The 27,994-nt window shown below is 42.1% G+C and overlaps 1 protein-coding gene across 3 annotated transcripts; it reads left to right on the top strand.

Moving 5' to 3' along the window:
- The first annotated feature begins 2 nt into the window (after positions 1–2).
- On the top strand, positions 3–27,707 carry cep192 (centrosomal protein 192). Of its 3 annotated transcripts, none has more exons than XM_084027839.1 (52): positions 3–193; positions 694–938; positions 1,408–1,497; positions 1,798–1,955; positions 2,341–2,393; positions 2,796–2,931; positions 3,035–3,150; positions 3,284–3,367; positions 3,654–3,806; positions 3,995–4,145; positions 4,296–4,510; positions 4,844–4,966; positions 5,100–5,255; positions 5,441–5,714; positions 5,893–6,039; positions 6,139–6,203; positions 6,416–6,637; positions 7,015–7,147; positions 7,273–7,355; positions 7,456–7,746; positions 7,840–8,731; positions 9,227–9,341; positions 9,548–9,704; positions 10,186–10,870; positions 11,039–11,230; positions 11,435–11,583; positions 11,756–11,986; positions 12,219–12,344; positions 12,850–12,990; positions 13,169–13,232; positions 13,606–13,745; positions 14,085–14,177; positions 14,825–14,946; positions 15,875–16,072; positions 16,466–16,556; positions 17,107–17,286; positions 17,485–17,745; positions 17,944–18,065; positions 18,889–18,998; positions 19,137–19,299; positions 19,562–19,652; positions 19,750–19,828; positions 20,016–20,139; positions 20,489–20,594; positions 21,256–21,484; positions 21,840–21,916; positions 22,205–22,300; positions 23,122–23,241; positions 24,731–24,843; positions 25,114–25,240; positions 25,561–25,619; positions 26,989–27,707. In XM_084027839.1, the coding sequence occupies exons 2-52, from the start codon at positions 766–768 to the stop codon at positions 27,119–27,121; spliced, it is 8,409 nt and encodes a 2,802-aa protein (XP_083883965.1). In that variant the 5' UTR covers positions 3–193; positions 694–765; the 3' UTR covers positions 27,122–27,707. The 3 variants fall into 3 exon arrangements, with proteins under 3 accessions (XP_083883965.1, XP_083883964.1, XP_083883966.1); XM_084027838.1 differs by having other exon boundaries at positions 11,408–11,583; XM_084027840.1 differs by lacking the exon at positions 25,561–25,619 and having other exon boundaries at positions 11,408–11,583.
- Positions 27,708–27,994: the final 287 nt, after the last annotated feature.

The raw sequence follows: 27,994 nt of genomic DNA, 5'->3' as shown, positions 1-27,994 counted from the left end.
CTGGGCGCCGCTTGGTCCTCCGAACTGTTGTACGATTGGGTTTGTTTGTGTCTGCTTTTAAGCAATAATGACCAACGTAAGGGTCAGGGAACTTTCTTTCGGAACTTAAATACTCCTTGAAACGCGTCTGCGTCACTTTATGACGATAAAACTTCGAGTTGCAGAAGAACTGCGGTCTGCCGGAGCGGTGAATGTGAGTTGAAGTCCAACTAACGTTTACGTTAAGATTTAGCGCTAACTCTCTAGCAAACATGTCTTTAAAGAGTTTGCTAAGGGAACGCAAGCAGGTTTAGTTAACTTATCTATGTTAAGTTAACTTGTGTTGTTGCAAGACTATTCTCTAACTTTATAAACGAAGATAGTGGAGTACGTTAACGTTAGTTAGTGTTACTTGTTTTTAGCACGTAACGTTATACGAGCTAGCGTTAAAAGTAAGCTAACCTGGCATAATTAAGTCTGCTAGTTAGTTAATTGCTCCCAATTAGTTTTGTAGAAAGCGACAAACTACTTTTCTTAATTGGTTTATCACAGATGTAAAGTCGTCTCAACAAGCTGACTATTCCCTGACAGACATACAATATAAATGTTACCTTCTGGGCTAGCGCAATGTAAAGTAACGTTATGCCAAAAACAGTTCAATGGATGCGTTTGGACTACAACACAACGGTTCCCTTTTTATTTCTCCTTTCTTAGACATTACAGATGGTCTTCACCTGAACTGAAGTCGGGCCACATCTTGGCTGTCGCCCTGCCCCATTCAAAAATATGGCAGACAGTTTTTATAAGTTGGAAGATGAAGCCTTTCCTAGTTTCCTCTCCAGGTCTCTGGACAGCACCAGTGGCCGTGCCACACTGGGGAATGTGACATTGGGTTCGGGCCCAGGACTTCCAGTGGCTGCCTCTACAGTGGCTAAAATTAAACCCGTGTCTGACAACAGGTGGGTGCATGCTGCTGCTGCTGCTGCTGCTGCTGCTCGGGACAGATGTGGCTTTTTGTGGAAATGCTCTCATGCATCATTCTCTGAATCATTGCACACGGCTGTTTGACTAGCGAGTGGATGCTGAAATTATTCCAATTCCTGTTTCAGAGGGTTGTGGTAGTAGTTTTCAAAAAAATACTGTAAAAAGGAAGTATTGATGTGCAGATATAGGAATACATTATAACAAAACTTTGAGGCATGCCTGCCGACTATAGAACTGTATATGGATAAGTGGCTTTAAAAGAAGTTGCTGGAACCCTTTTTGTTTTCGGAAATGTGTTACAAACAGGGAACAGCGATGAGGATGTTCATTGTGAGTCGGTACTTGGTTGCCAAATGTAATTTCCAAGCATTATGATGTAGAGCTGTTTAGCATGTTGACAATCAGCTGTTTTGTTAAACAGTTGTCCGTGCTTTTGCTTTACAGAGATCTTGTTGAGGCTTCATATCTGGAGGCTAACTTCCAGTCATCTGTTCGAGAACAGCCTAAGTTTGCCCTCAGCTTCAAAGATGACTTGTGAGTTTATAAATACATGTAGTTCACACTGCTCATTTGTTTTGAAATGTTGCATGTGAAGAGAAATAAAGCTCATCTTCTGTTCTAGTTCCTAGGATTGCTTCAACTGCAGATTTTTATGTACATTAGGCAAAGAGGAATTCAATAACGCTAAATCAAACTAGGAACCATGATAGCCTAATTTGAATACATAAACATATTTAATTGTTATGAGGAACTAGGAAGGAAATATGATATACTGTATCAACTCTAGTAATTTTTATGTGATCATAATTATTTACATCCCCTCCTGCATTACAGGGACAATGCAGATGACTTTATCGCAGCCCACCGTCTTTCAGACATGCTGGTAAAGATACATTTGGATGACAGTCCATCTCAAAGCCAAGGCTCCATGCTGGGGCTTCCTCCCATGCAGATGGGCTCATTCCAAGGTCGGCCCACAGAACTTGGAACAGGTAGATGCTTTTGCACCTGTCGAGCTTTATTGATATTTTTCATTGCCATTCTGTTGCTAGGGCAACAGCTTTGGTCCAAGTTTACTTCCTGTCAGCTACCACAACAGGAATCACAAAAGGGCCCATTTATGATGTCAAGTTTGTTAGGAGGTCTGTAGGTATAACAATGTGCCAATACTGCCCAGAATCAGTAATGTTACCTTTTATTGGTTGGAAAAAACATATCAAAGTTGACTTCACTTACCTCTTCATCATGTAACCTTGTAACATGGACATATACAGACATATATTTGTATTTTCTGATATATAGAGAAGAAATAATTATCATTATAACTATTATTATTATTATACTAATGTACGGTGTTTTTCCTGCCTCTTCTGACAGATCTGTCAACAGGGCTTCTGACATTTGGACATAAAGATAACACTGATGCAAAGGTACCAGTTTTGGTTGAAGAGTTGGTGGCTTTTTTTCATGAATTTATAGACCCCAAACTTGATCATATAGGTAATAATACAATGATTTCTGGCTCATAATAATGTGGACCTTTTTCATGTGCCTATCAAAAAAAGAAAGCCATGTGACACATTTGAGGTCTAACTGACATGATTAAAAGCCTGTATGTTGCATAGTTTCACCTTAATAACTTTTAAATTTAACTATCTTTCATCTTGTTGAGCATATTTTTCAGAAACTGATTAAAAAAAAAAAAAAAACAGTCTTTTCCATCCCAGTAACTTACAGAATACCAGTAAGCCTTATCATTAAGTATAGGTTGCCGATCTGCATTTTAAATGATGATTCCAGCGCTGAATATACGTTCCCTTTTCCTGGCTCAGCCCTTCCCAGCTACAGCCGAGGAGGCTAATGTGCAGAGTGAGGGAGTAGACAGTGACCATTTCAGTGGCAGTAACTCAAGTTTCCTGGCAAACGAGAAGCTCGTCTCTGTGGACAGCATGAGCAGCGACATCACAGGTTCATACATCCTTGATATTTTTTTAAATGCAGAAAATTAACATCAATCGCAGACTGGTTGTCTAAGCCCGAGTCATGCTGTGAACGTGTGTTTGGTTCCCAGATGATGACATTGATTCGAATCACCTGCCCGACGATGAGCTGGAGCACTATTTCAATAAGTTGGTGCCTCCTGCCATGCAGAGAGGCAGAGTGGAGGGCCAGGAGATACCGGCAACAGTAAGACTCTTCTCACCTTTTGAAACACTTTGCCAACAATAGTGAGCCATGATAAATCTGTTTAAAGTAGAGTCATTCACTTCATCTATTTGTCTCAGTGTATCCATTAATATATAAACTTCATTGTTCATAGGGACTTCTGGGTGCTACTGACAACTTATCAAGCCAAAGTTCTCCAGAACCGTATAGACATCAGTTCCTTGATGACTACAATCAGGTGAGCACATATACACCCTTGCAGCTTCATGCCCATATATTGCTTATATGGAGAGGATTATGAATATGATTTTTCTGCCTGAAAAATACTGTTAAGTTTCACAATTAACACCTTGAAATGTGCGTTTTGGGAAAAGAGTTCCTCCATCTTCTGCAATTCTGTCTTACTTTTGTGAATCATATACATGACTCAAATGAAATTATAACACACCATTCAATGTTTTCCCCATACAATGTTTTCTCCGTTTCTGTATTATTTTGTAAGATATTGTGTACCTTTTCTTCAGGAGGACTTCCAGATGCCTGATGTGCGTCTGGCTGCCACAGGTATGGACTCCTGTCCTGCCAGTGATGAGGACACTGAGGATGAGTTGGAGTCTGCTAGGAGGAACAGCAATGCTACCAGGACACGGCTGCTGCCCAGCACCTCCAGACAACTGGTCAGAAAGAAAAGACAATATTATTATCAGTCTTTAAAAAATACTCTAATATTATAATCAGTATCAGCCTCAAAATTCCAGTATTGAGTAGCTCCATTATTTGTCTGGGAAAAAGGACTGTACAGCAGAGTGTGGTTTATGCATTTGCTGCTTTTTATTTACGTGTGTATATCCATGTGTGTGCACAGGTTGGTGAGAGTAATCGTCCCAGTTTCAGGCCAGGCTTAGAGGGAGGCAGTTCTGATGATGAGGCCTCCAGTGGTCGCAGCGGCCCATCTCTGTCTGGGATTGAACAAAGACGTTCTGCTGAGGGACAAGTTATCAACCCTCCAGTCACAGGTACATGATGCATGATTATCCTTCTCTGCCTTATTTTATTTCTTTTTGTTTCTCTGATTGATGTTTCAAAGTGAGTGACTATTATATGCATTCAACAGCGTGCTGTATCAGTCTAGCCAGTAACCTGCTTGTGTGTCATTGTAACTCCAGGGGACGGAGGAGGTGGGGATGGGAGCAGTGGGAGTGAGGACAGTGGAAATGATGGTGGAGTTTCTACCATCCCTCTCCCGAACACCGTCGTCCAGACCACCTATGACGTCCTGCGTGGACTGGGGATTGTGGGGAGCAGTGCTGTTGGTGAGGATGATGGTGGCGACCTGAATCTACCAGGGAATGGAAAGAACAGTCTTTCAAGACATACAGAGGTAAGAGTCAGGCTCAGTTCTGGTACTTTGACAGACACTGGTGTAACTTATAACATTGACTGCATTCCATGTTGCAGTGAGGTGGCTCATCGGAGCACCTAGGAAGAGATGTATCATTAATGTTATCAGACAGCTGTGCTTTATCTGCAGGGACAGGTTTATTTGTGTTTGCTTTTTTATTTAATTTTTTTTATACAAAATTTTGTTCATATTGAAAACATCCATTTAGTACACTTAACATACATTCTGTGTGCCCCCCATAATGTGGATTTTATTGGCATCCTGGTTATTCTTTTACACCTAAATTGTTTAATTTAACACAATGTTTTGCAGATGGGTGACCGTGTGGGTCCTGTAGGTATAGGAGAGGCCAGCTCTTCTTTTGGGGCATCAAGGGGAGCTCAGAGGCTTTCTCCCGTCAACTGGAGCATGGTCCTGGACCGACGGGAGGCATTGGTGAGTACAGGGGCACAACAACTCAAATGGAACTGTGACCAAATGGGCATTTCAATTGGGCTATTCTGTGCTGTCCAAGCTCTGCACAATAGAAACAGTAATAAAGTAAAGGCTAAATACTAATTCATGACAGGATGCCATGGAGAACACAGAGTCTGGACCCACTGTTGACCGACTGCTGGACTCGGGGTACCTGAGGAGTGGAGCTGGACTCGGGAGACCCCAGGACTCAGCAACGCTAACGTTCTCCCACCTTCAAGGCACCCAGGGGAGTTTCCACCTGTCCCAGGTACAAGGGGAGGGTACATGGGAATAGGTGAAAGTCAGGGTTTTATAAAGACCCATGCACGTTACTGCTACTGCTCTTGTTGTTGTTGTTCTTCTTCTTGTAATAATCCGATGAAGAGGTCAGTCACAAGTATCTAAACAAAAATCATCAAGCCTGTATACCTTTTTCAACAAACCCACCCCTAGGTGCTGCTTCCAGAATGCGATGACGACGATGATGATTATGATGACGGAGTAGATGAGCCTGATGGTGCCACGCCTAATTTGGGCTGTCGGGGAGGGCCTTGTGGTGATGTGACTGCAGCAGAGGACTCGGACTGTAACAGTGAGGATGTCAACAATCCCCTTTCAACCTCCCTGGAAGCCAAGTATTTCTCCCAGAGCTTCCACCAGGAACGAGAAGATTCAGATGACGGGTGGAACCATTGCCCTGACAATCTGGAGCAAGAGTTTCAACAAGGTTGGTAATATTTAGATCAGACATTTACTCGGCTGATACTGAAAGTTAACGCATATTGGGCCTCATTCTTTTTAAATGTTCTCTTAAATTCCTGTTTAAAAGAAAAACAATCCTAATGTGCTCGCACACAAGTGTGCTATAAATGTGCTCGTCTCAGCAGCACTGCTTGTCTCTTCAGGGGCCAGTAACCGTCATAGTGTGGTGTACCAGAATGAAGAAGGGCAGTGGGTCACAGACCTGGCATACTACTCCTCCTTTAAAAAAGAGTTTGATGGGAAGACGTCGAATGTTGACCAGTTTCAAACTGAGGAATTTATTCCTGCCAGTATGTACCAAGTCCACAATGAGAATACAATTGCTCAATTGTTGTGTTTTTGTTTGTGCTGAATATGGTGACTAAATAAACACTCTCGCCCCTTTGCAGGTGATGCTATGGAAAAGATAGTGAAGGATCAAGTGGAATTTGAGAAGGAGCACCAATTCATGCAGGTAAACAGCCACCTTTTTAATGCCCTTTTTTTCTAACTGACAGCTTTCAGCACATTTGAAGACTTTGCAGAACACTAACTTCCATTGTTTGTCATAATCAAATTAATTTAAGTGCCACAGTGTAAGAGAAGACACTAACGGATCCCTAAAGCTCTCAGCTTCATTGTATTCTGTAAAGTACATCCTTTTTGTGATTTATTGCGTTCACACAGGAGGAGAAGATGGAACCAGCCAGTACCAACAGCACCGTTCACAGTGACTCATCTTGGAAGGCCTCCCCCAACAGCCACATCCTAATGAGGGCATCCCAGGTCTGCTCGGAGTTCAAGCAGGGGGACCAAAGCTACCTGCGACTGACTCTGGGGCAGTTTTTTGGTCAACGCTCTGAAGCCCTGGGCTGTCTGGGCACCCCTGACATGGATTTGGTTAAACGGGTCAGTAAAACTGCTTTTTTGAGGTTGTTACAGAAATTAAACTTGTAATCTCTCAGTCTCTCAGGTTTGATATGAAGGCTGTTAAGAATTAATTTGAACATTAATCCGTAGAAGGGATGAGCAACAACATTGATATGCAGCTGGTGTCCGATCACTGACAACGTCTAGCTGCAAATGTTTGTTTTGTTTTTTTCGTTGGCAATAGAATAAAATAAATAATTATGACAGAGTTGAAGAAGATTGTGTTTAAGATCATTTTTTAGTCAAACTCATACAGCCTTATAGTGTAAACTTGATGTTACATTCACTTGTTATTGAGCTGCTTTTAAAGTCTGTCTGGCTAACATTTATTAACAGCTTGGTCTTTGTTCCTCTAGCCGTCCTTTGGCTACATCATTACCTCTCCAGAGAAAAGGGGACCATTTCCCCTAATTCACCCCTCAGAGTTCCCAGTGAGCAACATCGCTTCTCACAATGACACCAGTGAAGCAGACAAGACACTCAACCCAGGTGTGTTCACAGTATAGAAGAATCCTTTCCCTTATGGAGGAGTACCTGTTGTTTTTTTTTTTGCTGTTTTGCTTATTTTTAAGTGTTTTACACTCTGAGTATTACTCGTTATGTTCTCGTTGCAGAGGACTTGGACAAAACTCTTGAGGCACCGGGTGAAAGGATGTCACCCAAAGGTGTTGCTGATCTGGAACCACGTGAACAGGAGGTATAGGGACTTTTTGTATATGTTGATGTTTCAGTATCTCCAGGTCGGGTTCCATTCACAGTGGCATGTCTTCCTGACTAAAAATTCTTCTTCTCTTTAGGACCACACCGTTACAGCTGCACTTCCTGACCACAGTGAGGGCTCTGGCTCTGATTCAAACTTGGGTAACCAAAGCTGCGTCTCCCCCAACAATGACAGCAGCCATCTCATGCTAAGTATCAGCACAATTGCTTCAGCCATTGCTGACGCGTCCATCAGCACGGACCCATCGAATCTGGCTGCCATGATCATGGAGCTGACCAAGAGAAGTAGGGCGAAGAAACGAACTGAGTCCACAGGACCTGTTGGACCATCTGTCAGCAGCACTGAGGAACCGCACTCGACTGAACATGTAAGGGTTTTTTATTCTTTAAATATTACTCTAGTATGCATTTGATTTGGACATAAACACGCACCGCACAAATCTGACTTTTCCTTTACATAGATCCTCCCTGAGCCAGATCAGAGCAGCATGCTGGACACGCTGCAGAGGAGCACCTGTGTTGGAGAGCTGAGTGCCTTCGACATGGAGAAATACCTGAAAAAGACTGATATGTCAGGTTGCACTGATGCCTCTCTGGCCCACACTACTTTTGACCTGACTGGCTGGGCTGACAACCTCAGCAGCTCTATAAGGAAGCCCGTGGTAGGATATCCCGAGGAACAGGGGAGCTCAGCTCAGCGTGAGGATGGTGAGACTCAACAGAAGTCCGCAAGAACAAAAACGGAGGAGAAAGACAGAAGAGGAGAGACGACATTAAACACTAGCTCATCTGCAGCACCCCCTTCAAGTGCCTTATCTCCCGGTCAAAAGGGACACTCAAAAAGAAGCTCCATTCCTCGTCCTCGTGCGTCTTTCAGCTCTACCAGAAGGTCTGTGGGCTCAGGGCAGGCTTCCACTCTTGGGCCTTCTGCAGAGCAAATGAGAGCATGTGATATCTCTACTTCTTCAGCTCCCATGACTCGTGTTTCCTCAAGCAGGACCCTCAACGAAAGTGGAGTCAAGCCAGGAGAACTGGACTCACAAATATCCAACAGTACTAGGTGTTCCTTAGAAACACCCCAAAAGAATGACAAAGGCACTGCTACCTCACCTGACTTGCCAAGAACCCCACCAAGTCTGAGGAACGGGCAGTCAGACCTGCCTTGTTTTAAAGGTTCCTCTTCACCACCACAGAGGGTGAAGAGCGCAGGCCAGCAGCAGCAAGACAGACGCAGTAACTCTCCGGAGAAGAAACCACCACCCCGGAATGTCACGGCTGCTCCCTTACCTCGTAGCTCTGTGGAGAAGCATGTTGGCTTCTCTTGCCAAAACGCTCCACTAGACCTTGCATGTGGTGAGTAAAAAGCAGAAATATGGTGCTTGTGTTTTACACATTACACATGCAACGGTTGTCTGGCCTGTATTTAAATTAATGTAGCGATCAGTAGCCACCATATAGCACATGATACAAGCTACTGCCCTTGTGAGAATATATAGATGACACCTCAGGGTGTAATAGAATAGTGATACACTTTAGTATCTCTAGAGCCTTATGAAATCCATTTTTGTTATGTACAGATTGTTTTTTCTTTTCTCCCAAATTCCAGTGTTCAGTTTTCTGAATTCTGTTTTACAATTTAATAACAGTTTGTCTCCAGAAAAGTGTCCTTAGTATTTATGATGAAGGTGACACTAGAGAGTGTCTTGTGCTTTCATTGGCTGTAGTTGCCTGACAGGTCAGATATTGCTCAGTGATGATCTGCTCACGCCTTTGAGCCGTTTTGTATCTGAACTCGGATGTGATGACATCATTTAAGTTTGTGCTGACAATAACTTTGTTTCTCCGAAGTGCTGAAGGGTTTTTCTGAGCCACCTGTGGAGGAGACGCAATGTAACTTCAGACCGTCCACCTCTCCGCTTACTCACTCCTCTCCAAGCCAGCCCTCCATTCCCAGTGCTGATGGGTAATGTATCAAACCTGGTCTCAATAAATCTGACTTATCGAATGTTAGAACTTTTTATTAAATGGTAATGAAATGATTACTTGACAAGAAAGTAACTGTCACATAAATCTTATTTTAAGTCTGATCTGATGCACATGACCCGGGACATTTCATATTGAGTCATTATTAATTTTTTACTCTGTTCCCGTGTTGTCTTGTCTTTGTAGAATGGTGTCATCTGCGTCCTCCAGCAGTGGTCTAGCAGACAAACGTCCAGATCTTGACCTTTCTCCTGAGTCTACCTGCTCCAGCCCCAGTTTTAGCAGGCTCACATACATCTCAATGAATGATGGTACTGTCATACCTACACCTGAGAGGAAAAAGGTACAGTAGGACAAAGTAAAGCATACCTAACTTTAGCTGCAACAGCATGGATTCTTGTTCCATGAGTATTTTTCCACATTTTTAAAAATAAATGTCTTTGCTACCCAGGCCTCACTGATCTGCTGAGGAGATGCTGCAGTGTGATAATAAATTAGACTTATCAAGACTCCGTCTTTCATTTAGCACTGCACCAGTGCTAAATGAAACCTTTTTAATACCAGGTTTCAATACTCATCCCTATGAATGAGACATGCAGGTCTGTGCTCTGTGACATTAATGATTCAGAGCCAGGTCACTGTCATGGGGGCATAGGGGCAGTGCTGTGGAGATGAAATATTGAACGTGTTTTGAGGAGCACATGCTTTCTCTGCTCTAAACGGGTTAATTTAGTTTTTCTGTGTCGGTTTGTGTGATTTTAGTGAAATGGTTGTAATTCTTTATCGTTCATGAGTGATTTATTGTCTTGGGTTATTGTCCACAGAATAACTGTACCATGGCACTGAGCACCACCATCATCAGATTCAGTCCAACTCCACCTGTGGAACTAGATGCACACTCTGACCTTGATATTCTCGGCCTGCCCCAGAGCCTGGACCAGGTGCAACCACAGCATTCTCAAAGTCTGGACCCACTACCAGCACAGCAGAGTAAAACCCCGGAGCCCTCGCGTAGCGTCTCTGCTCTGAGCTGCACTCACAGCCAGAGTGAATGTAACTACCACTGCCCCAGGGACAGAACTGGCGATCCTTCAGCAGGTTGCAGAAACCACAAGCACCTCTCTGAATCCAATGTCAGGCAGCTCACTAAAGTGGACTCGGGCTATTGCAGTAATGTGAACATTCAGCAAACTAGCAGCACTGCAGCTCCTCAGAGCTCCCAGCAGTGGGGAGCTGCTAGCTCGCTGCCATCGTCGGCGTATGCTAGTGGTCTGGTCATGCCTCCGTCATACTCATCAGAGGGACTCCAGTATGTACCCGTCCCCAGCTTTAAGCCCCAATGTGCTGGCTTGATTGACCTTCCCCACCAAGGAGATATGCAGTCCCTCCTCGCTGGACGCTCTCTCTTCAACTCTCAGCTGACTCAGCAGTATTTAGGACCTGTAGCTCCATTACATCCTGATGGCTATCATGTGGCAGGAAATGGTCTCTTCAGTGTGTCCTCTACAGGTATGTCTTTTCTCCCTGCTTTCATAAGTAAATGTGCTGAGTTATGTATTGCAAAACCGCCTACCCATTAAAATTGGTAATAATTTAATATGATGGTTAACCCAATAAAATATAATTATTAAATGTATTCTGCCTCCTCTTCCATTTCTTTTTTTATTTTTTTTTCAGGCATTACCAACGGTGATCTTGGAGTGAGACACGTCCATCCCTCATCAGGACCTCTGGGGATTTCTGGAAGTGTCGGCTCCCATCACCTCCCTAGACCCCATCAGGCCCAGCAGAACATGGGAATGATGGGTAAACCCTACAGCCAATATGGTGCAGAGTCGCTGGTGGCAGGAGGCCTTGATGAACTAAGAGGTAGCAGTGTATTTTTATGTTTTGAAGAGAGTAAACTTCCTTTACACATTTTAATTTACTGTGTCTTGATAGTATTTGTCATGCCATAACTAATCATATGTGGCCAGCAGTTAATCATTTTCGTGTGCATATTACAAATTTGCAAACAAGCAGTTAAACAGTATTTCCCTGTCTCAGCTATCCCTGCTGCACTGTCGTCCTCAGGCCAGGTGGTGGTGCCAGAAGAACTGCGGTTCCCTCATACCTGCTGTGTGGGCATCGCTTCACAGACCTCCCTCAGTCTCTTCAACCCCTCTGAGAGATGGCAACAAGTGTCGATCACTGTCGCCAGCCTGGCCATTGATGGAGAGAAGGTGAGCAGAAAGCACACTGACTAATTCTATGCAGTGTATAAGCACATATGCTAAAAACAAAATAAAGTCCAAAAAAAACTAAATTTTAGACAACTGATTGATCAAACGAGTTGTTATAAAATGACAAATGAACTATGGCATTTTCTTCCGTCTTTGATGCCCATCCCTACAGGTGGATAGCGTGCCGTACCAGTGGATTATAGTGAAGAATAAGACGATCATTGCCCCCAAGAGTACAGAGGAGCAGAAGGTGTTGTTCATCCCTCCACAAGCTGGTGTGTACCAGTGTGTCTTCAGCGTTTGCTCCTGGCCTGCTTCCGCGGAGACGGAGATTGCTGCCAGGGCCAACATCTTTGCTAAAAGGGTGGTGCTGGTTGCCATAGCAGAGAATCCTGCTCTAGAGGTGAGAGCCTCCAGTACAAAGATAACACTCTTAACCAAAAATAACCTGCTCCATTTAAAAAAATGAGGCAAAGGAAAAATACATAAGGGTCGAGATCCGTGTACCTACATGGTGTTTTGAGATAATGTTGGAGGGAAGAGGTTGCTTATTTCCACCATTACTGAATGACCCATACATACTTTGAAAATGTTGCATCACACAAAAGACCCAATCTCAAATTCAACTTCCTCAGGCTGAGGTAAGCAAGTCCGGCTGTTTGGATTTCGGAGACCTTCCAGAAGGCAGTGCCAAATCCCTTCCTCTCAAACTGCTCAACAGGACTCATGCTACAGTGCCCATCCGTCTGGTCATCAGCGCAGTGAGTTTTTTTCACATGCGGATTACGATTTTCCTTTCTAAGAACTATAATTGACAGCAAGTCTCTAGACTGATGCTGTCCTGGGAAAATCCCTATACTCTCTAATCTTAAACAACTGTATTTATTTGAATTTCTCACCAAAAAAAAATTCACAAATTACATTTGGACCCATTATGATAATATTATAATGTACCGTCTTACAATACTAGCTTTTACTGAGCAGAGCTTGAATGCATCATAATGTAACTCAATTCAATCTCTGCTAATGTTAGCTGTTTAGTTATGAGGTGACGGCTGATGAGCCTGTCACTGGGATAACAGTGAGCAGCATGCGTAGGCATTATCTACACACCTTATCTACATACTGAGGGTGTTCTAGGGAGGTAATGGGTTCATCACAAATCATCCTTTCTTTGCTTTGCTTCGCAAGGCAGCAGAAACACAGCAGTGAGCATAATAAGTATGGTTCGTGGAGTGGTTCGCATTTTACATCTCCTTTCTCCAGAACGCCACAGCATGGCGATGCTTCACCTTGTCCAAGCAACCTGTTCCCATTACATCTGAGGCAACGCAGCAGGCCGGACACATGGCTCCAGTGTCCTCTCCCTCGGTGATGAATCACGTTATGCATGCCAGCTACGGAGAGGTTAGAACTGCACCCTTATTCAGCATCTCTCCCACTTATATTATTATTTAATGTTTTTCATAATTTCTGAAAGTGTGTGTTACCCAATCAGCCAGTTTCCCATTTCCAATTTTCTATCTCTATTAAGGAGTAAAACTGGCTTCATCAATTCTATGATAAATTGTACTTTTTTTTCCAGAATCCACAGAGCTTCATGGTCTGGGTTCACTTCAAGGCCCCTCAGAAGTACACAGTTCCTTCAGGTAGTCGACCTCGATTGAATTTTAGTTTAGTTTTTTATTAAATAACAATTCATGATTTTTTAACTATTTGACTTCATTCATGCTCAGTGGTGTGTGTGTTTACTATTTAATTAGTGACTGGCTTTATTTGTGTTTTAAGGAATATAGTACTGGATGAAAACTGACATTGAAATACATGCTACTATTTTTATTTCTTTTAAGTTTTATTCATGCACACAGCATAGAAGTGGGGGGAAAAGGGGTTGCACTGCCTCCTAGTGTTTCCCCTTTCTTACTGAGTTATAGGATAAAGTGTATGGTCAAAGAGACATTGGTCAAAGAAAAACAAAAACCTGGCCAGCGAACCCTAACTCTGTGTGGTTGTGCTTGTCAGGAGAGCTTGGTCCGGCTGATGAGTACAGTGCTCGGGTGGACATCGAAGTGGACTCTCCTGGACCAAGTCATGTGATCAAGACTATTCCCCTCAGGGCCAGGTGTGGAACTGCAAGGGTCCATGCTCCTAAAGACCTGCAGGTAGGGAAACTGCCACGTGGCCTTTTATCAGACTGATAGTGTAGCGCTACACACAATGAAAATACATTTTTATGTATGTCTTGTGACAGTTACGTTTTCGTAGCAATGAGAGAGACCAACTTGCATTGGCCAATCGAATGTATGTAAATCTCACTTTACCATAATTATGTATATTTAAAGTAATATAAAATGGAACAGAAAGGGATGAAGAAACGGTGACATCTGAAAGTTTGTTTTCTAAACTTAACATGGGGGGGATGCGGAACAATTGTATTGGACATAAAGGTTAATTGAAACCACTTTTTTTATTCATCATGTTTTTGTGCTACTTTTGTCTAGACTGTCAGCCTGTCTGCTCCACTGGGAAAATGTAGTCAACAGACGCTGCCATTAAAGAACGCAGGAAACATTGAGGTGCAGCTGAAACTCAAGGTAATTCAGACCTTTACTTTTCTTATTAGATGTGGGATTTGGGTAAGCCTCTGTGACATTTTGGGCTCATACTGGCAAATACAGCAGGGGTTCACTGATAATTTGCTCCTGTTTTGCTTTTTTCTTACCTCCATTTGGGGCTGGGTGAAATGGCAAAAAAATGAAATCTAACATTCAGTCCCAATTTACAAGTTAAATCAGGTTTTTTTTTCTCTTTGAAATCAAATTAGACCTACATAAGACAAAGGAATTATTACTTAGGAATTACTATCACCAAACTTGTTTTAAACTTTAAGTAAAGGTCCCTCTTGGAAAAAAAAAAAAAAAAATGTAACCTTGACCAAAACTTTTTTGTAAACCAAATTCAACGTAGATTTACAGCAACTCACCCGATTTAATATGAACTACGGGATCTCAGGGAAGCGGTGGTAATAGTTACAACAGTGAATTCAATTTGATGAAAACAATGTATTACCTCATTAGCTCTATCTCCATTGTATGTCAAATTTTCTTGATCTGTTTCTTCTTCCTTGTTGCCTCCCAGCATTCAACCCGATGTTCCATTGCTATCTAGTTCATACATTTGTCCTCTTCTTCTTATTATAGTATATTCCCTCTCATTGTCTCTCTTGCTTTCCTGTTTATAGAGCAGTGATGCTGAGGGCAGTTTCTCTGTGACACCGGATGAACTGTCTCTGAGAATGGGAGAGGAGCAAGGCATCGTGGTCTCCTTCAAAGCACAGGCGAAAAGCAGGAAATATCAAGAAAGGTATACAAACATGCGTTGCTGCTGAAGTAACCAACAATGTGGAAGTCCTGTAGTTCCATCCATCCATAATGGGAGTGAGATTTTTGGAGAAACTCCCTTAACACCACAATATTTTCATGAGATTTATTTTGTTTTTGAATTGTACGTGCATTGGTCCATTCTCCTGAAAGCAATATATGTCGGAACACCTAGAGGGAATTTCTTAAAATGTGGCACAAGCATCCGCTTCATTTTATGGTTGAAAGTGATCTTTGACCTCGGAAAACATCGTGGATAGACGTGAATTTAAATTGCAACTTGACTGGTTGGCCGGGGCATACAACCGCACGCCTGCAATTTTAGTTTCTGAAGGAACCTGAAATCGCTGCATTTGTATGTGTAACCACGTTTCAGATGTTTCTACGAGTGCATGAGTACGACAAAGATTTGATATAGGGATGTCTTGTTTGACAGCAGTGCAGAGGGATGAAAGGAAAGATAATCACTCATAACATTGCAGCCTTATTCCAAAGACCAAATAGAACTGAAAGTGACGAAACCATAAAAACTTTTACATGTATTCCTATTATTGTTTACAGAATTAAACAAAGTTTTTGTATTACTGAGACACCTAATGCATACTACAAAAAAAACTACAATATGTGCACCCAAATATACCAGCCCAGGTGTGAGGATTACAGTAACCACGTTACTGCAGGACATGCACACATACTCCTTTTCCCATCCCTAACCTTTTTCCCCAGTAATGTTTCCATGTAAATTCATTGATTTAACCAGACTCAAACATTTTGATTGAATGCAACTTGTATGCTTGAACGAACTGTTCACGAGCATCAGTCTTGGCTTATTTCCTTGAATATCCCAAAACATGTCACAACTTCAATGGACTTCTCAGTGGGGTTGACTTGGTTCGCTTGTTGTGTTGCAGCCTTCTCACCATCTTGGTGCTGCCGTCTGGTCCTCAGTATGAGGTAACCCTGAAAGGAGAAATTGCCCCAGAGGACTCTGGGAAACCTGCTATTCTCTCCGCTGCGGTCTTGGCTCCAGGTGTTGCCAACGATGTTCCACCAATTCTCTCTAATAAGCAGTTCGTAGCCTGGGGAGGGGTCACTCTGGGACGAGCTGTGTAAGCAACCTATCAGTTCTTCATTTATTTCATTATTACAAAACATACTTTTTAGTTATCAATTATTCATTGGAAAGTGATCAATAAAAAAAATCAGGGCCCACTGATCCACCTTATTCTATTAAGCCTTGTATAATGTTATTCATGAGTAGGGGCAGAGGCTGTCTACAGGGAGTGTTATTTCTCAGAAGCTATTTTCAACATAATTCACAATTTATTTATACCAACTGAAAGAAGGTAAAGTACAGCTGGCAGTAAGAAGACTAAACCCCTCATAGACTGTTGAATTCTTTAATGCAGATTTGACTTTGCTGCTTTAATCAAATCTAGGACCTTTTAGATAATGACTGTCAATCTCAAAGATATCAACTAACAGCTGCCACTGTTTTCCAGTCAACAGAAGCTGGTTCTAAGGAACAACTCGACCAACGCTACACAGCAGCTGCGGCTGCTAATTCGTGGTCAAGACCAGGACTGTTTTCAGGTAGATTGTGATATTTGTACATTTGAGAACTGATAAACATCTCTTCTCTATACTTTCTTGTTCAGAGTATCCTCGCATCGTGTTTTTGTGTTCATCAGACATCAGACTTAATTTCCATTCCCATTGTGTCCTGTGTGTTAATCAGCGATCCCACTGCAAGTGTTTGTGACCAAAGGCGGTTTTATTTAATCAGAATTTTCTTTGTACAACCAACTTGACCACTCGGTTACAAGGAGCTACAACCAGCTAGAAAAGAGGGTGAAGATTAATAAATTAATATGGCAGTAAAGGAGTGATAAATCATGATAAACAATAAAAAAAAAAAGATTAATTACAACCAGAAATTATCCTTTTTTTGTATTCAATGCAGTTGCTTTGCCTTGAGCCTCTAGCCCTAAAGCATTTTCAGCCTTGTAGTTTCCATCATAGTCATAGCCCTTTTATAATAAAACAAGTTTAATGATGAATCCATTAAAGATAATTTGACTACTTGCTTAATAAATGTCTACGCTGTTCAAATGTGAAGTATATGAACCTGTGTTTCCCTCAGCTCCAGAGTTTGTTCAGTCCTGAAGAGCGTCTGACCCGACATGGGGAGCTGTCCATTCGTCCCAGAGAGGACGTAACTGTCCACCTGCTCTTTGCCCCCACCAGGGTGGCTTGTATGTTGGCCAAGCTGGAGATCAAACAGTCTGGAGTCCGACCTTCACAGCCAGGGGTCAAATTCACGGTGAGGATGTGACCGTTTAGGCCCTGACGAGCTCTCTGGCTTCTTTCTCTGGAGTCATCCAAAACTTAACATTTCTCTCATTTAACCTCTGTATGTATTTTTTTCCTGCCTCGTTTTCCTTGCCATGTTTTTTTTTAATTATTTCTAGAGAAATACATGGTCAATAGTCTAATTGGTTCCTGTGTTTCCCATCATCAGATTCCACTGTCGGGCTACGGTGGAACGAGCAACATCATCCTGGAGGACCAGAGAAAACAGGCAGATGGCTATGTGGCAACAATGACTGACATCGCTGTCAGTCGTGTCAGCAAAGTGTGCCTCTGCGTGAGGAACACTGGCTCCAGATCAGCTTTCATCAAAGCCGTGGCCTTCTCTGATGTGCACACACGATCAGTCATGGAACCGTCTGTCATCAGCCTCGCCCCATCGCAGTTTGTACTGAAAGAAAGGACACAAGAGGTAGGAGAGTAGACAGATTTGAAAGATGTCATGTCATGATTATCCTGAACAAAATAATTGGAATTCACAATATTATCCAGATAACCAGAATATATCCAAACCAAATATTTTTTCTTTTAAGATATCGTATTCTTATTGCTGCCTGTCTTGCGTATGCTGGAAGTTCTTTCTACTAATACTACTTGTGTGTGTTTTCAGGTGATCACTGTGCTAATGAAGTCGACCCAAAGAGAAAAGACCCTATGTCAGTCGGCCAATGCACTGCTGGCTACCGTCTGTCTGTTTTGTGGCGATGAGGTCTCCAGGCAGCAGTATAGGAGGTGAGACCTTCCAGCGCTTGGTTGGTGATTTGGACATTAGTAGTGGACAGCTCATAATTAAATGTGTATTTCATTTTCTTCACCATGAGAGTAATTTGCTGTGTAGTAACAGCAAATGTAAATTAGGACGAGACACCCCAGGCAAAACATTCTTTTTCATGCACTGGCCAATTTAGAGATTTTGCTTCGATAAATTCTCGTCTTTCATTACTAGCATCCACCACACCAATTTAATTCCTGTATGTAATTATGATTTTTTTTAAATATCTGATCTATGGAATATTTAAATCTTTAAAACATGGTGAAAATGTATTAAACGTGGCTTTAGCCAATGGTCAGATTTCTGTGCTGGAAATGTTTGTAAACTGCGACATATTTAATAACACAATACATCATTTGCATATATTAACATACTGGTTCATTGTTTTTAATTTAAGTAATTTAAGTTTACAGTGACATCTATTAATTTTTTTGACTATTCACCTGTGGTGTCTCTCCTTAATGGTTTTAGATGAAAACTATGCATTTGTGATATGATTTTTCAAATACATACAGTGGAACATTGCAGAAGAACTGAAACTGCAGACCAGCAATTCCTTTACTTTCTATTTAACATAATCGGATAAAAAAACAAGTGTTGTATGGTCAGCTTTGTTATTCACAAAACAATCTGTGTGATACTCCTTCCAACAGACGCTGGACTGTCGATTTGAATAGTATAACTTTAAAAGAGTTGATAGCTTGTAGATCTAATTCCTAATAGCTCTGTTGTTTTAAGAAGCTGTTTTGTTAACCCTACAGTTTGTGTGTTTTGTCTTTTCAGTTTGCTTCAGAACAAACCAGAGGCTGTGCGGAAGGCTCTGTCTGAAAACAGTCTGTTGAAAAATGTCAACTTCAACGAGAAGTTTCTGGGAGAAGAAAACATTACCGAGAGTAAGATACCCTAATAATGCTGGACAAAATATATATTTGGTCTCCTCTAATAAAGTCTCAGAGAAAATATTAGAAGAAACGGATTCACAAAGATGTAGGTGGAATCCATGGCTCACCCATTATTTACCTTCTCTGTAGCCTACGACCTTCCCCAACGGCCGAACGAAGCTCACCTCTTCTATGGAAACATGAGTAAGGTCGTTGTGTCGCTGCTGGGATGTACAAACAGCACCGACTGTGAGCAGAGTGACCACACGGGGCTGCTGCTGCCCTCTTCTAGACACAGTTCAGACACAGACAGGTACTGTCGGACTTGTTTCCATCATACTTTAATAAACTGTGACACAACAGATGCATTCAACACACACAGGGATAAAAATTAGAGGATTTAATAGTGTTTATCAGTCGTGTAATACATTTCAGTTAATGTAAAAATGATCATTTGGGGGTTGACATTTTTTGCGCACACTGATTTGAGAATTTCTTTTTGTTATAGTTAACACATTTAAATGAAATCCATGATATCAGACAATGAACAGTTCAATGTAGTTGTATAATTTCAGTGGCTTGACGAATGGCAATGTGTCTCTGGACGTGCTGCCGGTGAAAGGTCCCCAAGGTCCGGCACTGAAAGTGGCAGAACCCTCCTTAAAGGTACCACACTCCCTCTTTTAAAGGACATTAATGGTTTCTTATGTTGAGACATGAGACATGAATAAAACATACGTTTAATGTCTTTTTGCCCCCACAGGCTTCGGAGCCATTAAACCGGCAGTCTGAGTCGTGGACTCTCCATCCAGAACAACTTGTCCTTGCAGCTCCCACCATCAGTGAGTAGAATCTAGATTTCAGAAGCATATTATGTTCAATTGTATCACCTCAGCCTCCAATGCCAATACAGATTTTGAGTATGATTGGTGAAGCAATCACCTCCAGACCTTAGCTGAATGACTCTGCAATGACATCTGATTAGTAGCTAGCAAAACCAATTTACTTTTTCTTTTTTTTCTTTTTTAGATGGTGCAGCCACCACCAGTCAGGTTCAGATCCGGAACAATACATCCAGAGAACTGAGCTTTGATTTGTCCTGGCCCGCTCACTGCCTCACAATCACCCCTCAGCATGGAGTTATCGAGCCTCAGTAAGAAGACACGTGGTTGATCAGTTAAATATATTGGCTGCGGTAAAATATAGGCTTCTGGGTCGGAATTAGACCCCTGTGATGTTTATTAAATGTTTTTGTGTTTATCTTCCTTGTTTTATTTGCATTTACCACAGTGTGTAGGTACTACATCCCAAGTGTTGATAGTTTAATTTAAGGTATATGTAACAGTGCAGCCCTTTACAAATACTGTTGTCTTATCTTCATGAAATTAACAATAACAGGAAGAATATCCAACCCTAATGTCATCCTAACCCTATGTGACTGTGTGTGTATATGATTTTAATTACTCCTCTTGTATCTTATTTCTTTGTTATTGTTACACAAGTTGCCACCTGCAGATTTTGATCAGCCCGAACCCTTCACTCGCAACTAAATCTACCCTGCTGCCATGGAGTGGACAGATTTATGTCCAGTGTGACAGTCAACAGAAGGTATGGAGCACTTAAAACATATTGCTTTTCAAGTCAATCGTGAATCGTGTCTTGTGCTGTGAGATCTGAAAGGTATAGTGGGGTTGTATCAGGTTCTTCTCCATAGTAAGTGTATTAACTCGGTATATGATGATTTGCAGTCTCAGAGTTTGGCGAAGCAGATAGGAGTACCAGCGTGGGAGTAAGACAATGTACTTTTGTGGACGGGAGTAGCAGCAAAATGCATTTTAGACGCGCACAAAAAACAATATCAGCTTAATTGTTATTATATTCACAATCATTTCACTGCTTTAGTTTGCCACAGACAACCGATAACCCAAATCATTATATGCATATTTTGGGTGACATTCCCGTTTTCTGTCAATGGAGTCTGGCTTTGAAAAGACTGCTTCAGTTCCTCGTTGGAAATGGTTGTAATGCAAGGTAAAGCATTGAAAATGTTCCAAATATAGCATACACTTAAAACTATTATTGATTTTTTTTTTTTTTTTAAGTGTAAAATAAATGTTTCCCCTTCCCCCGATCCCCAGTAGTAAATAGCTTTTCTCCTGTGCAGTTTCTCCAGACTAGAGGTGAAGGACCTCATACAACCCCTCTTCAAACAATCCAAACTAACCCTTTTAACAAGAGCTAAATGTGTACATTGTTACCACTCGTTCAGTTTATTAAGGTCCAGATTCGTAGGGACCTGGCTCTGGATGTGTCAGCCGCCCCTGCAGACACGAGTCTGTCAGCCCTGCCTCCTCAGGCCGCCACCCCGGTGCTGCCTGTGGCCAGGCTCACTGCCAAGCAGTCACTACCTTCGCAGACCCAACAGGCACCTCAAGCCCTGGTGGAGATCAGCAACAAGACCATCATGTTCCCCACCACTTCTTCAGGGGAGACATCAGGTAGGGAGGGGACTCACCAGAGAACAGGTTCCTCTGTCCATCTAGTTTTTGACTGTATGATACGACAGCCTTAAAGCGATGATCTAAAAGCCTGATGATGATGATGATGATATTCAAATGTTAAACAGTTATTTCATTTATTTAATTCATGTGAATTCTTGAGCACATTTCAATATAAAAGTAACTAGCTTTGTAAATTAAACATTTTAAATTGAATCCAACCATTTGGCAGTACGTCTGTAGCCCCCTAGATGGCGCTCTGAATCCTACTGTGTGAGAATAGCTGCTCTGGGCAGCATGCTTTTGTGTGTATTCCTGTGGGAGACTTGAACTCTGTGTTGCTGCTCTACTTCAGAGGCCCAGCTGGAGGTGCAGAATGGGGAAGGTGAAGTGAGGTGGTACCTGTCATCATTTGCTCCTCCATATGTCAAGGTGCTTTCTTTTTTCTTCTTATCATTATCTCTTTCTTCTGTCAACTCTTTCATCCTGTTTACCATCCTCGGGAATCAAATGCTTTCATTTGTTTTGCAGTTTATTTTGCGATTTTCTTTTGAGTTAAGTTTCACTGTAAGTGTAACTAAATGCTCCTTTTTGTCTCGCTTTGGTTTATTTTGTAGCTCCACGCATTTTGGATATAATCTTGTTGGTTTTGGTCTTGTTACTTGCCATTGAGTGATAGCAGCGACAACGCAGTAACCATTGTCTCGTCTTTTTCCTCAGGGTGTTGACAACAGTGGAGACGTTTACCGGGCTACTTACACTGCTTTCAGATGCTCCAGGGTCTCTGGCACTCTGGGGGCCCATGAGAAGATGCAGGTAGGCACTCGCAACCAACCAGATTTGTCAGTTATAAAATTGTGAAATGATGGCGCCTGCATATGTTGATGTGGTTTACAGCTCTTTATAGTTTGAGGGTCACCAATAATTAGGTCATAAAATAAGACATCCAAGTGTATACTTTATTAGCTCTGAGATTCTGGTGGTATTTTTATAATGGTTGGTCTGGCTTCTGTAGCAAAAATAACCTAAATGTATAATTTTTCATTCATTTTTTTAATAGCTGAATAAAACTAACATTTGCAAATAATTAATTGTCGGGGCCACTTTACGAATAACGGACTTTGAGTACTCTGACTGTAGAGAAATTAACTGACATTTCTGACATGACATGTAACCTGGGTCTACAGCATGTCTATATAATTGACCCACTGGTGTGTTTTTTTGTTTTTTTTCCTGCAAAAGCACTGCAGCAAATCCATTTTGTTTGCAGCACCTTGTTGAACCAGTGCCTTGCAGAATTCAGCGGCTCTATTGAACCTCTATGAAAAAATACTGTTGGGAAACTTGAAACTAATCCTTCAGTCTTTGTCTGAACTAATCTACCTTTTTTTTTTTTAAATATATCTTTTTGGTTAACGTGCAATTTCAAAAGGTTTCCTTTTTTGAGCATTTTGTTTGGTTTGGTTTTATTTGCCTGCTATACTCAAGCTGCACTGACTCTATCTTCCACTAGAAAACCTTGCAGCAGTAAAACAAGGTTGAGTTATGTGGCAGTTGATTTCCGGAGAGGTTGGCCTCTTAGAATATATAAGAGTATAACAAGTACTTAAACGGTTAAATCGTTCTTGTTCTCCCAGGTGCCTATTATCTTCCTGCCCAGGGACAGAGGGGACTATGCCCAGTTCTGGGACTTGGAGTGCCACCCTGTGTCTGAGCCCCAGCAGAAAACCAGAATCCGCTTCCAACTCTGCGGCACTGTGAGTCCCACAAAATGAATAGATGCTTTCTCAAACACGGTATTACATAGAGAAAATGTGCTTCTCTATTAACGGTTTTATGGTGGAGAAAAAATGGTGTTCATTTTTTTTATGTTATGTTTCATATTGCATAGTCTACAATCAATTATTTGGCTGAGTTTTCACTCACTTCTTAGCCTGTGTGTTACCTACAATAGCTGGTGGTCGACAAGCCCCCAGTTTGGAGGAGCAGACGGGATATACAGTACGGGAGAGAAGCAATGTACTACTGTGGACGGGGGCAGCAGCAAAATGTATTTTAACAAAAAAAAAAAAAAAGAAGATCATCATCAGTTTAAGTGTACACTATATTTAGAATATTTCCAACACCCCTGCCATCGGACAGCTAATTCAAACAGGGAACTAGAGCAGTTATGTCTATCTAATCTCTTCAAAGCCACCAGATTTCTTTGATGGTAATTTTTACCTCCCAGAACACAGGGGTTGCTGGTCTCCCGTTGCCTCAATCAGTTCGTCCGTTTGTGTTATTGTGTGACTTTGGTGAATCTGAAATGACCCTTTTTAAAACACCAAAGCAGTGAAAATATTTCAAATATAGCGTACCCTTAAACTGATCTTGAATTTAAGGTTACTAAAATATGTTTTGCTGCTGCCCCCGTCATCAGCAGTATATTGTTTTGGTACTCCTGTCTGTTCAAAGCTATCCATTGAACCGCTCTTTGTGTGTTTCATATTTCTTCCCCAAGCAGAAAAAAACTACATTCAACCAACCTTTACAGTGTTTTATCAACCATGTGTACATAACCATTGCTGGAAAATACACACTTTAAAGCATTAGAACGTGCCATTGCCTTAATCATTTATTTTATATTAAAAAGCAGCACGTATGGTACTGGAGAACCTGACTATGGCTTTGTAGTGTTAGTGACAGAATTAACAAATGAGAGAAGTGGGTTGTGGGATGGTAAGCAGAGCCGTCCTGCTGAGATGGGCCTGCAGGCTTCGTGTGTGCTCCGCTTTAATGTGACGTGTTATGACAGACCCAGTTAACTTAAGAGCATACATACACAGCAAGTGGGATGTCAGATAGATGGCTCCACATAAAGTAGGTTAAGTGGCTATGATGGTGGCGCTTTTGTTGTTGCCTTATTTCTCAGATGTGATGTTAAAAGTGGAGTGCTAAATCCTGCAGTGGTGTTAAATGCTAATCTGTGACTCCGGTTAGCGAGACTTTGATTTAGATTCGTGCCTGACAGTCTGATGTGGAACAAAAATACGTGTGATGTGTTTCACTTTCTGCAAATTATTAGTTGTGGATTTAGTAGTAAAACAAATCTCACAGTCAGTACGTTGTGCATGATATACTTAAAATATATTAGAGGGCATTTCTTCTCAATTGTATTTTAATAACCAGATTGTTTTTAAGTAGTATGGGGATGGCAGGTTGTACTTACTAGCCAAGATCCTAATGATTTGTCTGCGTTTAAAGGGAGTAAAGTCTGGACCAGTTGCAGGACCACATGAAGGAGACTGCTCTCTGGTGAAGACCGAGGCCACAGTCAAGACCAGGAAGAGAGCTGAAACCTCAGCAGGCAAAACCAGGTGAGACCTGGATCATCTCAAATTAAATGAGCAATTTACCAGGATGTATCTTCTCAACTCTATTCCCCAATCCACACGCTTCCTTTTCCGATGTTGAGTGTTTTTCCGTTGTACACCATAAGTGCTCCAGAACTTGGCTGGAAAAGACAACACATTTAACCGTAGTGAGATTCATGGAAGCGACCGGCCCTGCATCTACATGTTCCATCATCTACAGCTACTGCTCTTGGTTGTTGTGATGTTTATGCTCTCCGTTTAAACACAATCCAGTCAGGAGGAGGCTGTGCGGAGGGGTGTGTATTCTCCACAGGATCTCTACACGTTCCCAGCCACGCGGGCGGGCGAATCCAGCACTCTGAAGGTCAACATCCGCAACAACTCGGCCGACACGCATGAGGTGAGGCACGCTTTATTCTCACAAAGACGCAGCAAGGGAGGCGTTTACTTTCTCACTTGACTGCATCAAAAACTGAAATGCACGATTCCACATGAAGACAGAGTTGATCTTTATTTAGTTAAGTTTATATTTAGTACATTGAACTCGGATCTGTTCAGTGTATTAATTGGATATAGGCTCACCTTGTGTATACTGTTATTCCATATTGCTAATACAGATTGCATGTTTTTTTAATGATAAATGTAGTAACCCCTAACAACTGTTATTGTGCTTTGCATGGATTTGATATTTGATGTGTGGCTTCTCTAATTGACTTGCAGCTGAAATTTGTAAACCCTAAGGAGCCCTTCCACATCAAGCATTCCAAATATTCCCTGAGGTGAGTCCATTGGTCATTATACCCGGCAGACACTAGCCATTTGTCACCTTTTAATAGTAGCCGGTTGACACATCGGGAGTCAGAGGTTTATAATATGTCATTGTTATTCATGCCTGCCTTTTTTTTCTCATTACTGCGCTTCCATTTTAGGGTTTTCATGGTTTGCGGCTAGAGGTGGTTCAGCAGGGATTTCTCTCATGGAACTAAGTAGCTAGGTATTAATGTTTAGTCAGGAATAGTAAACACAACTCTTGCTCTGTGCTGTTGCTTAGACTCTGTAATGTTATTTTCCCTGTGTGACTGCTCACTGTGGGAGATGTTGGGACCTAGAGGACGCTGTTACTATACACGGAACACACTTGAGGCCTTGAGGAGTACTGATGTTTGTCTAACTAAGGCCTTTGGGAGGGGTTGCCTGGCCACGGGCCCTGCTGTGCCGTGCTCTGCTGATGAGGGAGTGTGTTCAGAATGGGCACGCTTGTTTTTGTATTGTCGAAAGAGAAGGAGAAAAAAAAGGGGAAAAGATATACTTAAACTAAATATACTTCCTGGCCAAAAATAAAGCATTGTCAGACATACCATTTGTCATGTCATGACTACTTTTATCGCCAATGTGTGTGGATTCATGGTAGTGTTTTGGTCCAGCATGTTGTGGCTCATGTAATTTCCAATGCATCCACACTGAACACAGTGGAGCTCTGCTGCCTCTCTTACCGTGCCAAACATTTGGTCTGCATGTCACTTAGAGTTGAACTTTCCTTTTTGTATACAGTGTTTTAAAGTGATTTTTGTAGTACAGCACAGGGGTCGGCGACCGTTTTAGATAAGTGCCCATTTTAATTGTAATTATGCATGAGAGCACTATAAATGAAGGCTGCCATCCTTGAAAATGTCCACATCTGAGTGGAAATCATTAACCTACCAACCCTCCAAGAATTGTTTTCATAAACAATACAAGAAATTCAGCAGAAAAGAAGAAAAAGAGAACCAGCCAATCAAAGGCTGGTAGAGCGGGTCTTTGCACAATGTGAGTGGGATAAACACTGAACCGAACTACCATCAATAGCAGGCCGCACAACCATTAATGCCTATGAAAGAGGACACCGTAACCTTGCCATAAACTTGTCATACACACTTATTGCTAGTGAGCCAATAGTTTGGCTGCCGTGTCCCGATGGAGGCATGCATGCCGAAGGTTGCCTATACCTGGGCTAGCGTTCATTAAGTGCAGTGTTAAGTACTTTACGTTGTATGTGAATGTGCATGTACGTTTGCTGGTGCATGCGTTGTGTATTCAAGCTCAACGTTTAAAGTTGAAATCATCTTTTTATGACCTATCTACCAACCGTGCTTCTTTCCCACCCTGTAGATCCCAGCACTACCTGAAGTTACCCGTCCAGTTCAAGCCCAGTACTGCAGGCAGACACGCTGGCTTGCTGCTCATCCAGTCAGAAACAAGTGGAAGTCTTGTTATTCAGCTGACCGGTGAGGCACTGCCTTGAATCTACCGTCCCACGCCACCTCTTCATGCTGGCTGGCCGGCTTCGGGTGGATGCTCTTCCCCGTGTCGTTTATCATGGGATGGATGAAGTAACCGGAGTGGAAAAAGGCAAAACTCCAAAGTGCTATGGATACAATAAAAGCAAGCATGGACTGAAATCCTTCCTGGTCATTATGTTTAGAGAGACATAGCTGTAGAGAGATATTTAGTAGCTGATTAACTGGAGATGACTCGGACTCTGCTGCCAACGATGCCCCGTCTGCCACTGGATGTGGCGCAGGTGTCCTCAGCTGGCCCATGAAAAATGATTCTGGCTGTTTGAGCCTCAAGCTGAATGATTTGGTCACAATTAGTCTGAACCACTCTGACATTTCACAGAGCTAATGATTTTTGTCACTTCACTCTGGATCTGGTATTTGCCTTATCCCTGAGTCGTGTCACAAGGCGGCATCGTGGCTGCCATGGTCCCTGTGAGACGGTTCCAACGGGGATACGTTATGGATTACTTTGAGGTGGTCACACAGGAATACCGTTGTCGCTAACAGGGCTGTGGTGAGGGTTTTTGGTTTTAAAAAAAAGAAAGAAAAGCCAAATCTTGTTGTCCCCCCATGTTACATACTACATAAAAGTGGCATGGTGATATATTCTTTGTCTCAGCCCTGATTAAGTAATTGCAACAAGACTACAGGAGCTTTTTTTTAAATCACAAACACTTTAGGTCTGTCTACATTTCCTTGAAAATGTCCTAATCTTCTGTACTGGTGTGGTTTCTATGGTAATGGCTCCTCATCATGCGGCGCCCCCCTGCACAGTGGCCTTTGTCAGCACCACCATGTGTTGACTTCCCGGCAACCTCCGAGCCGCGTTCCAAACC

Source organism: Eutrigla gurnardus, assembly GCF_963514095.1.
Source record: "Eutrigla gurnardus genome assembly, chromosome: 14".
NCBI classification, from domain to species: domain Eukaryota; kingdom Metazoa; phylum Chordata; class Actinopteri; order Perciformes; family Triglidae; genus Eutrigla; species Eutrigla gurnardus.
This window is presented reverse-complemented; position numbering and strand designations above follow the sequence as displayed.